This window comes from Gobius niger (assembly GCF_951799975.1).
Source record: "Gobius niger genome assembly, chromosome: 6".
NCBI lineage: Eukaryota > Metazoa > Chordata > Actinopteri > Gobiiformes > Gobiidae > Gobius > Gobius niger.
In genome coordinates, this window is record NC_136857.1 from 39,243,837 (window position 1) to 39,262,566 (window position 18,730).

The 18,730-nt window shown below is 37.1% G+C and overlaps 1 protein-coding gene across 1 annotated transcript; it reads right to left on the reverse strand.

Annotated features, from left to right (window-relative positions):
• Nucleotides 1-1,075: 1,075 nt before the first annotated feature.
• On the reverse strand, nucleotides 1,076-17,713 carry LOC306964350 (uncharacterized protein; the record flags this gene model as incomplete). Its single annotated transcript, XM_079558342.1, has 5 exons — nucleotides 1,076-1,286; nucleotides 5,986-6,216; nucleotides 6,503-6,619; nucleotides 14,407-14,571; nucleotides 17,638-17,713. 5 exons carry the CDS (start codon nucleotides 17,711-17,713, stop codon nucleotides 1,195-1,197), a joined length of 681 nt encoding a protein of 226 aa, XP_079414468.1. The 3' UTR covers nucleotides 1,076-1,194.
• Between the last annotated feature and the right edge of the window lie 1,017 nt (nucleotides 17,714-18,730).

Here is an 18,730-nt window from a genome sequence, read left to right on the forward strand (position 1 = left end):
TCATCAGAATGGGTCACCACCAGGGGGCGCATGAGGAACAGATACATGTGAGCTCTGTTACACTGAGACCCAATCACTGCTGCAGATCCACATCCAACCACCAGACGTCCACACTGACTCAACACACTTTTGCTTCTTTATCTGTCACAGCTCAAAACAATCTCTCCACAGCGACATCTAGTGGCCACGTGTCAGTACATCTGCAGTCCCAGAGTTTCAGGCTTCAGCTCTTTGATATTGTTGTATTCAAATCTCTTTCCTCCATGTGAGTCATTGTTCTGACTGTGAGACGAGAACAATCAGTCATAAAGTGACCCAAATCTGAAGGCTTCTTTAAACGAGGCCTGGATGAGAATGTGCTGAGGCCTGTAGGCGTTACTCTGGCCTGTAGGCTGTGGACTCCAGGTGAGAAGCTCTGAGATTTGGGTAAAGCCGACCTGGAGGAACTGTGCTTGGTTCAGGCGGGGGTTAAGAGGTTAAAGTCAGATCTATGTGGTGGATTTAGTCTCAGTTAAAACAGATTTAATCTCCTCTCCCACTGATTAAAACAATTATAAATGGTCTTTGTTTGAATCTTCTGAACATCGGCCTCAGTTCGAGACCCTGGACTTCATCCAACCTTCGCCTTCAGGGGCAGAAGAGTTTATCTCTGACTGAATAAGGACGGCTCAGTTTTGACGCCGTCCCTGTTTGTTTCTTCTTCCCGTTTCTGTCTCTCAAAAACACTTTAAATCCTCAAATAGACTTTTCTGTTTTAACACTGACGACAAACGTCTGTTATTTCAATCATGTTTCAACCTTTTATTAGACTTTTCTTTACAAACTGCCCTTTTATAGTTATAAAACAATGATTTTCCCAAAAGGTTTTAACCCACAACAAGAGAAGTTCAAACATTTCCCTTTAACATGCACTTAATATAGAAAATATCCCAGTGTTCAAACACAGCCCGCCTGCTCCTGTCAGTCACACAGTTCTTCAGATCAATGACGGTGTAAATGATTCACTTAAACACATTTCAAACATAAACTCATCTGCTGAAAGCTGATGTAAAGAGCCAGAAACAAAAGCACATGATCAAATATTAAAGGTAACAGACATTATTGTTAGAGCTGACAGCAGCGCCCCCCAGTGTTTAATGTGTGTAAGAACAGTATCCCGGTGAAAGGTGAAAGGTGCGGTTATTGATCTGAGGATCAGGCCAGGTCGTGCAGACGATGTGACAGCAGCCAGACGGAAACTACCCAGAGGAATGTGTGGACGACGCTGACGTTCAGGGCGGCTCCTCCTGACACGGAGAAAACAACATGTTATTAAACTCAGATTCACCGTCCATCCCATTCAGATGGAAGTCTGCAGGTTAAAGGAATAGGCCACCGTTTTTACACACTGAGATATGCTCTTACCTCACTTTAGCCAAGTTAATATATCCCCGTCTGGTCTTTGTCCGTGCGCTCTGCCAGGCAAACGGAGCACATACGCAGCCTCTCCCACATGTCACATAGCTCCAAAAAAGCTCACGATAGAAGCTACCAAGCTCTTCCACGTGTTCCCTATTTAAATAAAGTTACGTGAAGTGTTTTCATGCGAAGTATATTTACACAGAAATGTAACATGTCGATTTTATAAGCAGATAAAAAGGGGGACTATATTGTGAGGCGTAATGATACGAGGAGTAAAACGTCCGCGCAGTAACTCCTAAAGGTTATTGACGGAAGTGAGCGGGGGAAGTCTTTAGGAGTTACTGCGCGGACGCTGTGCTCCTCGTATCATTACGCCTCACAATATAGACCCCCTTTTTATTTGCTTATAAAATCGACATGTTACATTTCTGTGTAAATATACTTCTCATGAAAACACTTCACGTAACTTAATTTAAATAGGGAACATGTGGAAGAGCTTGGTAGCTTCTATCGTGAGCTTTTTTGGAGCTATGTGACATGTGGGAGAGGCTGCGTATGTGTGAGCGCACGGACAAAGACCAGACGGGGATATATTAACTCGACTAAGGTGAGGTAAGAGCATATCTCAGTATGTAAAAACGGTGGCCTGTTCCTTTAAGCACATCATCCACTGTGGTGGTTTATAGATCCAAAAAGAGAAGAATGATGATGATGATATTTATGGACCTGACTGTACAATCATTCTGTGGCTTAAGTTTGGTTCTTGTCATTTGTTTTTGTGTGTATTTTCTTCTTTCCAACGCTCTTTTGACCACGACAACAAAAGTGTGTAATGTTTCCATGAATTCAGATTTTCCATCATAAATCTTTCAGATGTTGCTGTGACTCTGACCTGCTTTATATTTAACTATATTTAGGACAAAGCTCTAGATCGGGGGGTTGGTGAACCGTCAGGAGGCAGCAGTGGCTTGTGGGATTGTTCTGAGCTCCTTATGGGCTGATGAGGAACATCCTGAGGTTCCTAAGCTGAAGGAGGTGTTACAGGAAACATACGGCTCCTTCCGGGTCAATGAAAGGGAGGTTTTAAGATTATTTAGTAGTAGTAGTAGTAGTAGAATTGTATTGTCCACACAGCAGACAAATCCAAACATTGACAACATACAAAGAACAAACCACGGCCCGTCAACCTCAGTTTAAATTATGTTAAAATCGTGATCTACATTCCTTAAAAACCTTCTCTGACGGACCAGCTGTGCAGAATAATAAAAAAATCACTGTTGGTTACTTCGTATTGTTGGTTTGTTTAATTGTAAAATAGCTTGTGGTCTTTTACATACTTTGGATGCAGACTCTGACCCTGCTCGAGCCTCTAACCTTATAGTGACCCTGTGTTTAATCTTAGCACATCTCTGATTGGATGATGAATGAACACTGTGCACCAACAAAACTGTTCGCCCTCTGGCCCATGAGGCAGCAGGGTTTACCTGTCCACAACTCCCAGGCAGAGGCTCTTTTCATTTTTCATTTTTGGCATGGGTTAAGGCGTCACTTTCACGTAGTGTAATTGTAAAAACAAAGCAGCCGCAGACACTTCCAGAAAACACCGGCGTGGCCTTGTTCCGGTTGTATCCGAGCTCAGGTAACGACAGCACTCAACGCCTGGAAAGCGCTCCCACAAACGTGACAAACATAGCACACATTCCATAAAGTGCCCGACTAAAAACAAGGAAAAATATCTTAAAATTAGACATTTTGTCTTCTTTTAAGGAAAAATTCTGCCAATGGGGAAAGCATTTTTTTTTCTTGCTATGAATGATTATTTCTAGAATATTTTTCTTATAAAACAAGAAAGAAACACTAAATTTAAGCAAATAAATAGCTAGAATTAAGCAAAATGTCCTGGATGGAATCATTTAAGGAAAACATTCTTATTTAGTGAAACATTGTGGATATTTTACTTAAATGTTGCTTGATTTAAGTAAAATGTTCTAAATGACACACATTTTTGAGCAAAATTCTTAATAAATACTAATATTTAAGGAAAGTATCGCCCGGAGACCCGCCTCCATGATGTGGAGCCAGGCTGATGGTCAGAATCACCTGCTGGAGGATTCACCTATTGTACATGTTTTTAGTGGCAGACACGGGGAGAACATGCTCCACACAGAAAGGCCCCGTCCTGGTGGGAATCGAACCCGGGACCTTCGAGCTGTGAAGCTGAGGCTCTAACCGCTGTGCCACCGAGCCGCCCACTTTAAAGAATGGAATGTATTATCTCTGTGAGAATCAGTTCTTACATTAAGAGTTGTTGTGATCTTTTTTTTTTAATGAGAAAACATATTCTTTGTCTAAAACTGAAGAAGATTCAAAAAGTTTTTCTTTCTTGTTACAAGAAAAATTATCATGTTTTTACCAAATTTATCTGAACAAGAAATGGCTGGATTTTATTTCCTAAAATAAGATTTTTTTTCTCAAGAAAACTTATTAAAAAACATTATTACTTTTTAGGGAAAAAATATGAACTTATTTCTTAAAGTAAGACATTTTTGACTTACTTAGAATCCACTTTTTGCAGTGCGTCCTACTTTGTATTTCGAGAGCGTTTTCTCCTTTTTTGTCCTTTTTGTCCTTTTTGTCCTTTTTGTCCTTTTTGTCCTTTTTGTCCTTTTTGTCCTTTTGTCCTTTTGTCCTTTTTGTCCTTTTTGTCCTTTTTGTCCTTTTTGTGTACACTCGCTACACTTTCTAAGCAGCGCGGCCGTTTCTCCTGATGCATGGCGTGTTGACATTTCCTCAGTATGTTATGTTTTTTATTTAGACAGGGACAGTGCACACTTTAACATTGACCAAAAGGAAAGATGTACCAGGTTAGAGCAAAGATGCTAATTTCCACCTGTCGTCCCAGGGCTGATGTTACAGAAACTGATTTTAAATGTAGATGAAAACTTGACCATGGATTTATACGTTTTGACATCATTAAAAACATACTTTTAATTTAAACAAGATTGGAACATTAGAACATTTTTCTGGGTGAACGGTCGCTCCTTCATGGCTTCGTTACAGGTCATGAGTTTGTTTTCCTAGAAGCCATTTTTTAGTCAACTGTGCAAATCTTGTGAATGTCGTAGTTAAATAATCTGTGTTGGCGTGAGTTCCACTGACCCGATCACAGAGAAGCAGATTTAGCGAAGGCAGTTTTTGTGACGCTGCATTCTCCTCTGAAGTGGATCGAGTCGTTCGAGTCATTTTATCAGGATATAAAGTTATACATTTTCTCAGGGGACGTGCAGCGACTCCATGGATCATTATATATTAGGTTTGTAAGATATTCCAGACTTATTTAGCATCTGACAATGGTGATGACGCCTGGGTTTCTCATCATGGATCTTGAGTGAATATTCATATAATGATTCAAGAGGCCCCAGGACCGTTTTACAGCCTGTGACTCCATATACAATACATAAAGTGTGACAGGATCATGGAGTTCCGGTACAAATGGGACGCCTCTGTGGTCAGGGACCCCCGTATGGATCTACAGTTGGACAAGTTGAAGGAATAGGCCAGCGTTTTTCCATACTGAGATATGTTCTTACCTGAGCTGTGACGAGTTCTTTAGGACCTGTCTGATCTTCAGTCACGTAAACACAGCGCAGACGGCGTTAGCATTTAGCCTCTCCCTCTCTCCTCTATAGCTCCAAAACAGGTCAAGATAGAAGCTACCAAGCTCTTCCACGTTTTCCCTATTTAAATATGGTTACGTGAAGTGTTCCACTACAAAGTATAATTACACACAATTAAACAATGTGGATTTTCTAAGCGGATAAAAGGGGGGACTATATTGTAAGGCGTAATAATACCAGGAGTAATTCGAAATCCGTGCAGTAATCTTCACTTTACTGTGCGGATGCCAAACTACTCCTGGTGGTAAATGCTAACGCCGTCTGCGCTGTGTTTACGTGACTGAAGGCACGGGTGAAGATCAGACAGGTCCTGAAGAACTCGTCAAAGCTCAGGTAAGAACATATCTCAGTGTGGAAAAACGGTGGCCTGTTCCTTTAAATGTTAAAGAATTTCAACGTTTTTTTACATGATTTTTGAAAGTCAGAGTTGGGTCCAGGGTGACGCCTAAGTCGGTGAATTCATCAACATTTTTTATTTCATTGCCATCAATAAGAATAGTTGGATAATTCATACATTTACCTCTATTTGTAAAATACATTGCGACAGTTTTGTTACTATTTCATGACAGTTTTGACTCAGACACTCTTTGCATTTGATCAGTTAATGTTTCCATGAGAGAACAGTTCTGCATCGTCTGCGTACGTGACGACACTGGCCGAGCTGACAGAGGGGAGGTGGTTGATGTAGATCCTAAAAAGCAATAAATAAATGGGCCAAACTGAGAGCTCGTCTCGTTGCAAAGATTTCAGGTGTTTCACAGTAAGAGTGGAGCGGGACGTTATTGGGACCTTTAGCAGCAGCCATTTTGGATTGAGGTCAGATTTCCAGGCGGCCCAAAAGTACATTTTAATTAGACTGAGGCAAGTTACCGGAAAACGGAAATGATCATCTGGCCTGGCAAGTTACCTGAGCCCGATGGGTTTGAAGCAGCAGCAGCAGCAGCAGCAGCAGCAGCAGTAGTAATAGTAGGGGCTGCAGTAGTAGTAGTAGTAGTAGGGGCTGCAGTAGTAGTCGCTGTGGAACTTTCCAAATATCCTGGTTGGTTGATCTTATATGGAGGCATGGTCACGGAGCTGGAGCTCAGGATGTTCTCAGTTCCGCAGCCGGACACTTTCACCCTTTTGCCCCAATTCTCCACTGAAACAAAAACATTTAATAATAATACAAATAATAATAATAATACATCGAACTTCTACAGCGCTTTTGGACACTCAGAGAAGGCTGGGAGTGAGTCAGAGTTTCTAATGGGCGGTGGGATGGTGGGAATGAAGGCTTTGTGATAAATTATTACTTATAAAGAAATGGTACCATTCGTTCCATAATTAACCAAACGACTGGAGGAATGAACAGTTTGTCTCTTGAATAAACTATGTTAAAGTTTGTTTAAGAAATAAAACATTTGAGTAAAAAAGTGAGCGTTCACCTTCTCCCTGGAAGCAGACGGTCTCCACAGCGTTGCACACCAAGTTGTGAATGCACTGTCCATTGAAAGAGTTGCAGCCGCGGCACTGCAGAGAGCCAGCAGGGGGCGCCCCAGGAACTGAAACAGAGAGAGGTGGCTCTGGACTTACAACATCAATCACAACGAGATCTCAGTGCCTGCCTGCCTGCCCGCCCGCTACCCGCTAACGTTAGCTGCTAACCTTTAGCTGGAGCTGTTAAATGGCCGATAGCTTCATGCTAACGTTAGCTGCTAACCTTTAGCTTGAGCTGTTAAATGAGCGACAGCTTCATGCTAACGTTAGCTGCTAACCTTTAGCTGGAGCTGTTAAATGGCCGATAGCTTCATGCTAACGTTAGCTGCTAACCTTTAGCTTGAGCTGTTAAATGAGCGACAGCTTCCTCTGGAATAATCCAAGCCATTCATGTAAAATCCATGTGAAGTAAAAGCGTATCTGACTCGTATTAATCCATAAATATTCCACTGTCTCTGAGTTTGGTTTTTATCACAGAAATACTTTATTCCCGGAGTTTAGTGACTTTTATCAGATGTAGTCGCTCAATCTGCTGGTGTTCGGACACCGGGCTCTGACCGACTTTAAGCTCACGCTGGAGTGACTTTTTTTTTTTTGTGATAATAGTAACGCCTGTAAAAGTGCCAAAACAGTCGTTCTGTTTCATAAAATAAATGTTTGTAACAATAAAAAAATTCAGATAAAAAAATTAAGTAAAAACGCATATCTGCAGCCGCAGCGCGCGCGGCTTGTGTCCGAATCGCCAACAGAATCAGTGACTATATAGTGACTATATAGTTGAGTATATAGTTGAGTATATAGTTGAGTATATAGTTGAGTATATAGTTGAGTGTATAGTTGAGTGTATAGTTGAGTATATAGTTGAGTATATAGTTGAGTATATAGTTGAGTATATAGTTGAGTGTATAGTTGAGTGTATAGTTGAGTATATAGTTGAGTATATAGTTGAGTATATAGTTGAGTATATAGTTGAGTATATAGTTGAGTATATAGTTGAGTATATAGTTGAGTATATAGTTGAGTATATAGTGACTATATAGTTGAGTGTATAGTTGAGTATATAGTTGAGTATATAGTGACTATATAGTTGAGTATATAGTGACTATATAGTTGAGTGTATAGTTGAGTATATAGTTGAGTATATAGTGACTATATAGTTGAGTATATAGTGACTATATAGTTGAGTATATAGTTGAGTATATAGTTGAGTATATAGTTGAGTGTATAGTTGAGTATATAGTGAGTATATAGTGACTATATAGTTGAGTGTATAGTTGAGTATATAGTTGAGTATATAGTGACTATATAGTTGAGTATATAGTTACTATATAGTTGAGTATATAGTTGAGTGTATAGTTGAGTATATAGTTGAGTATATAGTTGAGTATATAGTTGAGTATATAGTGACTATATAGTTGAGTGTATAGTTGAGTATATAGTTGAGTATATAGTGACTATATAGTTGAGTATATAGTGACTATATAGTTGAGTATATAGTTGAGTATATAGTTGAGTATATAGTTGAGTGTATAGTTGAGTATATAGTGAGTATATAGTGACTATATAGTTGAGTATATAGTGACTATATAGTTGAGTATATAGTTGAGTGTATAGTTGAGTATATAGTTGAGTATATAGTGACTATATAGTTGAGTGTATAGTTGAGTATATAGTTGAGTATATAGTGACTATATAGTTGAGTATATAGTGACTATATTGTTGAGTATATAGTTGAGTGTATAGTTGAGTATATAGTTGAGTATATAGTTGAGTATATAGTGACTATATAGTTGAGTATATAGTGACTATATAGTTGAGTATATAGTGACTATATAGTTGAGTATATAGTGACTATATAGTTGAGTATATAGTGACTATATAGTTGAGTATATAGTGACTGTTTAGTTGAGTATATAGTGACTATATAGTTGAGTATATAGTTGAGTGTATAGTTGAGTATATAGTTGAGTGTATAGTTGAGTATATAGTGACTGTTTAGTTGAGTATATAGTTGAGTATATAGTGACTATATAGTTGAGTATATAGTTGAGTATATAGTGACTATATAGTTGAGTATATAGTTGAGTATATAGTGACTATATAGTTGAGTATATAAAGACTGTTTAGTTGAGTATATAGTGACTATATAGTTGAGTATATAGTGACTGTTTAGTTGAGTATATAGTGACTATATAGTTGAGTATATAGTTGAGTGTATAGTTGAGTATATAGTTGAGTATATAGTTGAGTGTATAGTTGAGTATATAGTTGAGTATATAGTTGAGTATATAGTTGAGTATATAGTTGAGTATATAGTTGAGTATATAGTTGAGTATATAGTGACTATATAGTTGAGTATATAGTTGAGTATATAGTTGAGTGTATAGTTGAGTATATAGTGACTATATAGTTGAGTATATAGTTGAGTGTATAGTTGAGTATATAGTTGAGTATATAGTTGAGTATATAGTTGAGTGTATAGTTGAGTGTATAGTTGAGTATATAGTTGAGTATATAGTGACTATATAGTTGAGTATATAGTTGAGTATATAGTTGAGTGTATAGTTGAGTATATAGTGACTATATAGTTGAGTATATAGTTGAGTGTATAGTTGAGTATATAGTTGAGTGTATAGTTGAGTATATAGTTGAGTATATAGTTGAGTATATAGTTGAGTATATAGTTGAGTGTATAGTTGAGTATATAGTTGAGTATATAGTTGAGTATATAGTTGAGTATATAGTGACTATATAGTTGAGTATATAGTTGAGTATATAGTTGAGTGTATAGTTGAGTATATAGTTGAGTATATAGTTGAGTATATAGTTGAGTATATAGTGACTATATAGTTGAGTATATAGTTGAGTGTATAGTTGAGTATATAGTTGAGTATATAGTTGAGTATATAGTTGAGTATATAGTGACTATATAGTTGAGTATATAGTTGAGTATATAGTGACTGTTTAGTTGAGTATATAGTTGAGTATATAGTTGAGTGTATAGTTGAGTATATAGTTGAGTATATAGTTGAGTGTATAGTTGAGTATATAGTTGAGTATATAGTTGAGTATATAGTTGAGTGTATAGTGACTATATAGTTGAGTATATAGTTGAGTATATAGTTGAGTGTATAGTTGAGTATATAGTTGAGTATATAGTTGAGTGTATAGTTGAGTATATAGTTGAGTATATAGTTGAGTATATAGTTGAGTATATAGTTGAGTATATAGTTGAGTATATAGTTGAGTATATAGTTGAGTGTATAGTTGAGTATATAGTTGAGTATATAGTTGAGTATATAGTTGAGTATATAGTTGAGTATATAGTTGAGTATATAGTTGAGTATATAGTTGAGTATATAGTTGAGTATATAGTTGAGTATATAGTGACTATATAGTTGAGTGTATAGTTGAGTATATAGTTGAGTATATAGTGACTATATAGTTGAGTATATAGTGACTATATAGTTGAGTGTATAGTTGAGTATATAGTTGAGTATATAGTGACTATATAGTTGAGTATATAGTGACTATATAGTTGAGTATATAGTTGAGTATATAGTTGAGTATATAGTTGAGTGTATAGTTGAGTATATAGTGAGTATATAGTGACTATATAGTTGAGTGTATAGTTGAGTATATAGTTGAGTATATAGTGACTATATAGTTGAGTATATAGTTACTATATAGTTGAGTATATAGTTGAGTGTATAGTTGAGTATATAGTTGAGTATATAGTTGAGTATATAGTTGAGTATATAGTGACTATATAGTTGAGTGTATAGTTGAGTATATAGTTGAGTATATAGTGACTATATAGTTGAGTATATAGTGACTATATAGTTGAGTATATAGTTGAGTATATAGTTGAGTATATAGTTGAGTGTATAGTTGAGTATATAGTGAGTATATAGTGACTATATAGTTGAGTATATAGTGACTATATAGTTGAGTATATAGTTGAGTGTATAGTTGAGTATATAGTTGAGTATATAGTGACTATATAGTTGAGTGTATAGTTGAGTATATAGTTGAGTATATAGTGACTATATAGTTGAGTATATAGTGACTATATTGTTGAGTATATAGTTGAGTGTATAGTTGAGTATATAGTTGAGTATATAGTTGAGTATATAGTGACTATATAGTTGAGTATATAGTGACTATATAGTTGAGTATATAGTGACTATATAGTTGAGTATATAGTGACTATATAGTTGAGTATATAGTGACTATATAGTTGAGTATATAGTGACTGTTTAGTTGAGTATATAGTGACTATATAGTTGAGTATATAGTTGAGTGTATAGTTGAGTATATAGTTGAGTGTATAGTTGAGTATATAGTGACTATATAGTTGAGTATATAGTGACTGTTTAGTTGAGTATATAGTGACTATATAGTTGAGTATATAGTTGAGTGTATAGTTGAGTATATAGTTGAGTGTATAGTTGAGTATATAGTGACTGTTTAGTTGAGTATATAGTTGAGTATATAGTGACTATATAGTTGAGTATATAGTTGAGTATATAGTGACTATATAGTTGAGTATATAGTTGAGTATATAGTGACTATATAGTTGAGTATATAAAGACTGTTTAGTTGAGTATATAGTGACTATATAGTTGAGTATATAGTGACTGTTTAGTTGAGTATATAGTGACTATATAGTTGAGTATATAGTTGAGTGTATAGTTGAGTATATAGTTGAGTATATAGTTGAGTGTATAGTTGAGTATATAGTTGAGTATATAGTTGAGTATATAGTTGAGTATATAGTTGAGTATATAGTTGAGTATATAGTTGAGTATATAGTGACTATATAGTTGAGTATATAGTTGAGTATATAGTTGAGTGTATAGTTGAGTATATAGTGACTATATAGTTGAGTATATAGTTGAGTGTATAGTTGAGTATATAGTTGAGTATATAGTTGAGTATATAGTTGAGTGTATAGTTGAGTGTATAGTTGAGTGTATAGTTGAGTATATAGTTGAGTATATAGTGACTATATAGTTGAGTATATAGTTGAGTATATAGTTGAGTGTATAGTTGAGTATATAGTGACTATATAGTTGAGTATATAGTTGAGTGTATAGTTGAGTATATAGTTGAGTGTATAGTTGAGTATATAGTTGAGTATATAGTTGAGTATATAGTTGAGTATATAGTTGAGTGTATAGTTGAGTATATAGTTGAGTATATAGTTGAGTATATAGTTGAGTATATAGTGACTATATAGTTGAGTATATAGTTGAGTATATAGTTGAGTGTATAGTTGAGTATATAGTTGAGTATATAGTTGAGTATATAGTTGAGTATATAGTGACTATATAGTTGAGTATATAGTTGAGTGTATAGTTGAGTATATAGTTGAGTATATAGTTGAGTATATAGTTGAGTATATAGTGACTATATAGTTGAGTATATAGTTGAGTATATAGTGACTGTTTAGTTGAGTATATAGTTGAGTATATAGTTGAGTGTATAGTTGAGTATATAGTTGAGTATATAGTTGAGTGTATAGTTGAGTATATAGTTGAGTATATAGTTGAGTATATAGTTGAGTGTATAGTGACTATATAGTTGAGTATATAGTTGAGTATATAGTTGAGTGTATAGTTGAGTATATAGTTGAGTATATAGTTGAGTGTATAGTTGAGTATATAGTTGAGTATATAGTTGAGTATATAGTTGAGTGTATAGTGACTATATAGTTGAGTATATAGTTAAGTATATAGTTGAGTATATAGTTGAGTATATAGTTGAGTATATAGTTGAGTGTATAGTTGAGTATATAGTTGAGTATATAGTTGAGTATATAGTTGAGTGTATAGTGACTATATAGTTGAGTATATAGTTGAGTATATAGTTGAGTATATAGTGACTATATAGTTGAGTATATAGTTGAGTATATAGTTGAGTGTATAGTTGAGTATATAGTGACTATATAGTTGAGTGTATAGTTGAGTATATAGTTGAGTATATAGTGACTATATAGTTGAGTATATAGTGACTATATAGTTGAGTATATAGTTGAGTATATAGTTGAGTATATAGTTGAGTGTATAGTTGAGTATATAGTGAGTATATAGTTGAGTATATAGTGACTATATAGTTCAGTATATAGTGACTATATAGTTGAGTATATAGTGACTATATAGTTGAGTATATAGTTGAGTGTATAGTTGACTATATAGTTGAGTATATAGTGACTATATTGTTGAGTATATAGTTGAGTGTATAGTTGAGTATATAGTTGAGTATATAGTTGAGTGTATAGTTGAGTATATAGTTGAGTATATAGTTGAGTGTATAGTTGAGTATATAGTTGAGTATATAGTAACTATATAGTTGAGTATATAGTGACTATATAGTTGAGTATATAGTTGAGTGTATAGTGACTATATAGTTGAGTATATAGTTGAGTGTATAGTGACTATATAGTTGAGTATATAGTTGAGTGTATAGTTGAGTGTATAGTGACTATATAGTTGAGTATATAGTGACTATATAGTTGAGTATATAGTTGAGTATATAGTTGAGTATATAGTTGAGTATATAGTTGAGTGTATAGTGACTATATAGTTGAGTATATAGTGACTATATAGTTGAGTATATAGTTGAGTATATAGTTGAGTATATAGTTGAGTATATAGTGACTATATAGTTGAGTATATAGTTGAGTATATAGTGACTATATAGTTGAGTGTATAGTGACTATATAGTTGAGTATATAGTGACTATATAGTTGAGTATATAGTTGAGTATATAGTTGAGTATATAGTTGAGTATATAGTGACTATATAGTTGAGTATATAGTGACTATATAGTTGAGTATATAGTTGAGTGTATAGTTGAGTATATAGTTGAGTATATAGTTGAGTATATAGTTGAGTATATAGTTGAGTATATAGTTGAGTATATAGTTGAGTATATAGTTGAGTGTATAGTTGAGTATATAGTTGAGTATATAGTTGAGTGTATAGTGACTATATAGTTGAGTATATAGTTGAGTGTATAGTTGAGTATATAGTTGAGTATATAGTTGAGTATATAGTTGAGTATATAGTTGAGTATAAAGTTGAGTATATAGTGACTATATAGTTGAGTATATAGTTGAGTATAAAGTTGAGTATATAGTTGAGTATATAGTTGAGTATATAGTTGAGTGTATAGTTGAGTATATAGTTGAGTATATAGTGACTATATAGTTGAGTATATAGTTGAGTATATAGTTGAGTATATAGTTAAGTGTATAGTTGAGTATAAAGTTGAGTATATAGTGACTATATAGTTGAGTATATAGTTGAGTATAAAGTTGAGTATATAGTTGAGTGTATAGTGACTATATAGTTGAGTATATAGTTGAGTATATAGTGACTATATAGTTGAGTATATAGTTGAGTATATAGTTGAGTGTATAGTTGAGTATATAGTTGAGTATATAGTTGACTATATAGTTGAGTATATAGTGACTATATAGTTGAGTATATAGTGACTATATAGTTGAGTATATAGTTGAGTATATAGTGACTATATAGTTGAGTATATAGTGACTATATAGTTGAGTATATAGTTGAGTATATAGTGACTATATAGTTGAGTATATAGTGACTATATAGTTGAGTATATAGTGACTATATAGTTGAGTGTATAGTTGAGTATATAGTTGAGTATATAGTTGAGTATATAGTTGAGTATATAGTTGAGTGTATAGTTGAGTATATAGTTGAGTATATAGTGCGGGCCTATGTAGTGAAGGGACTAGGGTGGACATTCGGATACAGCCAAAGTCTTGGTTTATGTGCGCGAGAGAAAGCCACAGAAATCCAAGTGAAGCGACACTTACTGAAGGTATCCGAGGGGTTGCAGAGGTCCGAGTCGCAGCAGCTGGCGATGCACATGAACTTGTCGTGGCCGGTGTTGTAGGAGTAGAGCCCGTCGTGTAGTGGACAGGCCTCCGGAGAAACGCAGGCCTTGTAGTAACGTTTAATGTCTTCCGTGCCTAATGCCCCTGGATCACAAGAGAAGCAGGTCAATGATCCACAAAGACTCAAATGTGGAGCAAGTCTTTCAGCCGACACGCTGCAGGTGAAAACTTTGACTTTTCTGCATCTTGAAGCGTTTTGTACTCACTGCTGCCCCCTCTGGTCTAACGTGTAACTGCAGTTTCTAGTTTCTGAGTGACTGCAGGATTGTAGAGGCAGCTGTGGTGAACAGGTCTGAGCTCATTCTACACAGGAGGACGTGGAGGAACATGTCGGGGGAGGAACATGCCTGGTTTTAACATTTTTAAACTCTGTATCGTCCCTTTAACATCTCATCTCTCATCTTAGAGTGAAAAACAGACCAAACTCTCTCGTCACGGTGTTTGTTGTAACGTGGCTGTGTCGCTCCCTGGTCGTTCCCACGCTCATTCATTCACAAATACTGACACGTTTGGTTGTGTTTCACTCACACAGATCTTACACATAGAGACTAGAAGGCCTTGGCTTTCAAATGAGGTATGACAGTGGCTGTAAACCAGGGGTCGGCAACGTCAGGCCCGAGGGCCAAATCCGGCCCTCCAACATAGCCCCTCTGGCCCTCAAGATGATTTTGAGAAACATTATTACACAAATCAGAGAGAACTTTGAACATTATTAGAGTTAAATGGGAGAAATAAAGGTAAATACTGTATATATGATGTACAACACTGGCATTTGAAGGAAGTGCACTGGGAAAAGAGTAATCGTTTTAAGGAAGAAATGACATAAATCTAGTTGAATTAAGAGATTACATCTAAGGTTTGAGTAGATTTGGTCTGGTCTTAGATTAGATAAAACCTCTAGTAGTAGCTTTTCTCTTAATTCAGATAATTGTGTGTAATTTCAAGGGAAAAACAATTATTTGTCTGATTTCAAGTGGGTTTTATTCTTGTTCCGTTGGCGCTGTAGCGTTTGTATCTTGGATTAGTTCAAACCGACTCAAACTCAACATAGAATTTGATTAATTCAAGTCATGTATCTCATTTAAGATGGTCATTTGTCATGATTTGTCTTGTTCCCCTGTTTTTGCATCTTTTGTCTTTGGTCTAGTGTGTTTTATTTTGACGTGTGTTCTGTCCTTGTGATTTTGCTTTACTTCCCTCGTTACCTGCCGGCCCCGCCCTGATGTGTTTCACCTGTGCCCCGTTTCCTCTTGTATTCATACCCCTGTGTTTCCCTTGTCCTTTGTCGCGTCATTGTCTTCGTCAGCCCCTGTTTTTGGTTTTCTCTGGATTTTGTTATTTTGGTTTCCGTCCATTAAACATCACCAGTTTTGTTGCAGTCCTGCATTTTGGGTTTCATTTTCCGTGTTCCACCTCACACCGTGACAGTCATTTTTCCAGTGTTGTGCTTCACTTTGGGCTAATAATCATAATAATCATAATAATCAGCGGCTTCGACCCTCGGTCTGTTTACAATAAAGAAAATCGGCCCTCCCCTAAGAGAACTTGCCTCCCCCTGGTGTACATACATTCTCTCCTCATATAAACCTGCACTACTAAGACTGACTTAGACATTTTTTGTTATTTACTGTTACATAAGATGCCACTATTTTACCATTGAATCATTTTGTGTTTGTTTTCTCACATTATCTTTCTATTCGCACACCCTGAGTGTTTCTAAGAGCTGAATGGAACAAGTACATTTCTCCATCGTGAGATCAATAAAGGCTTATCTTATCTACAGCTAAAGGTTCTCACGGTGCAGCTTTAAACGTGTCCAAACCTGACCCGAAACCCGTCGATCCGTGTGTTGCGAAGCCCCAAAGCCACGGAACAGAAACTCTGATCAGTAAACAGTGTCTGCAGAGGTGAGTCACAGTGTTCGGGGCCGGGGTCAGGCTCCTCCTCACCACCTCCACTGCTTCAGATGGTGGTGCACAAGTAAACAGTGAGGATGGCGGCACATAGCCCCTAATCACTGGCCAGGAACCACCAGAGGTCCCTAAAGGGGGAGTGATAGGAAGCACACAGGCTCTTTTCCCAACCTCCTTCCTAACGGACATAGCGGACGATGACGCACACCCGGTTTTACCAATCTGCTGATCTCGGCTGCAGCCACAGCCTCATCTGCCTGGATAGTGAGACCTTCTCCACAGTCCAAAGAGTTCTTTACATGGTGGTCAGTGTCGCCCCCCAGTGGTGTCAAGAGGGTCGCTCAATACTTGGCGATGTTGTATGTCACTGTGTTGCTCAGTTTAAGCCCTAAACGCAGGTCCCCGTGGGTAAAGCCGGTAACATAGAGGGCCAGATCTTGTGACTGGCGCAGTCCGTGCACAACTCTAAACGCAACATAGTACACGCGCGATCTTGCATGTGGCGCAGGGTTTGCTGCCACTAGAGAGGGGGCGTTTTTTTTTTAAGAAAACGAGGCCGACTGAGGCGTGGTTCATGACAAGCAGCACTCGCGCTGCTCTTCTATGGCAACCTTCACATTATGTTCCTCTTTACATCCCACTGCCTCGTCTTCTTCCTTAGAATCAACGTCAAATTGAAAACAAAAGCGGAATTGCCTTGAAAAGTCTGTTTGAGCGTCGGTTACGCACGGGTTTACGTTGATACTGTAGATCAACGCGCACACCCCTAACACCAAAACAACAACAGTTTTCCATAAATAAACCACACGTGCCTCAAGTGCCACAACACCAGGTCTGATCTGCATTTTAAGGAGACATTTCCATCGTGTCAGTCTTTACCTCCTGATGATGCTCCTTGTGTAGCCACGGCTCAGTCCAAAAGAAAGAAGCGCATTTTACAGGGCACAGAGCAACTTTTTATTTTTTTATTTCAGCCGCTCAAAGAATCCTGCAGCTAAATGTTCCAATACGCTCCAGTTTTCTTGCAACTGCTGCATAACTCTGTAAATCTGATATGACCGTTTCTGATCAGTTAAATCCTTTACATTTCATAACTTTGCGCATTCGAGCGGTGTCCAACGCGAGGCTGCCTCTCTGTCCCGCCCGCTCATCTTGGATCTGCAGCAGCGGAGGGACACTTTTATTTCTTTTATTTTTATTAAAAACATTGCGCTGCATCAGCATGTTACGTGTTTACAGAAGAACACCCCCTCGTAAACCACCGCCTTCCGCAGGTCTGGGGAAAGCATGGGGAGGGGGCGCCACCGCAACATCGCAATGCCAGTCTGTCCCCCTTCCTGTCCTGCCCACTTTTTGCGTCATGTCTGACACTGAAGATTGCAGGAGCGCCACCGTCTGCGAACTCGTCTTCTCTACAGCCTGCGCTATGAACCACAAGATCTGGCCCAGAGTGTGATCTATCACCTGCCCCCTTTTCACAGCCCCTTAGTCCCAGCACGACCTTTAACAGGGACCAAAGACGTGAACACATCACCCCGATCCACTGGCTGTTCATTTTAGAACTGATTTTAAAATGTTGTTTTTAAAGCTTTGAATGGACTGGGCCCACAGTGTATCGCAGACCTAATCCTCATCCTCACCCCTGCGTGCTCTGCGGTCTGAGGTTCAGCTCCAGCTCATGGCTCCTCAGATGAACCAGAAGGGAAAAACTCTGATCCGAACAGCCCCCACCGTGGAGTCTTTTAAATCTCGTCTTAAAGGAACAGGCCACCGTTCTTCCACACTGAGATATGTTTTTACCTTAGACGAGTTCATGTGTACCTGTCTGGTCTTCACGCGTGTCCTCAGTCACGTTAGCACAGATGGCGTTAGCATTTAGCCTCTCCCTCTCTCCTCTATAGCTCCAAACCAGGTGAAGATAGAAGCTACTGAGCTCTTATACGGCTTCACTATTTAAATATGGTTACGTGAAGTGTTACACGATAAAGTATAATTACACAAAATTAAACAATGTGGATTTTCTAAGCGGATAAAAGGGGGGACTATATTGTAAGGCGTAATAATACCAGGAGTAGTTTGACATCTGAGCAGTAATATCTTCACTTTACTGTGCGGACGCCCAAGTACGCCTGGTATTATTACGCCTTACAATATAGTCCCCCCTTTTAATCCACTTAGAAAATCCATATTGTTTAATTTTGTGTATTTATACTTTATAGGTTACACTACACGTAGCCATATTTAAATATCATTTAGCTTCAACAAATCAGCTCCGACCTCTCCAAGAGAAAGCCCTGAACCACAAACATCTGGCCTTGGACACAACATGT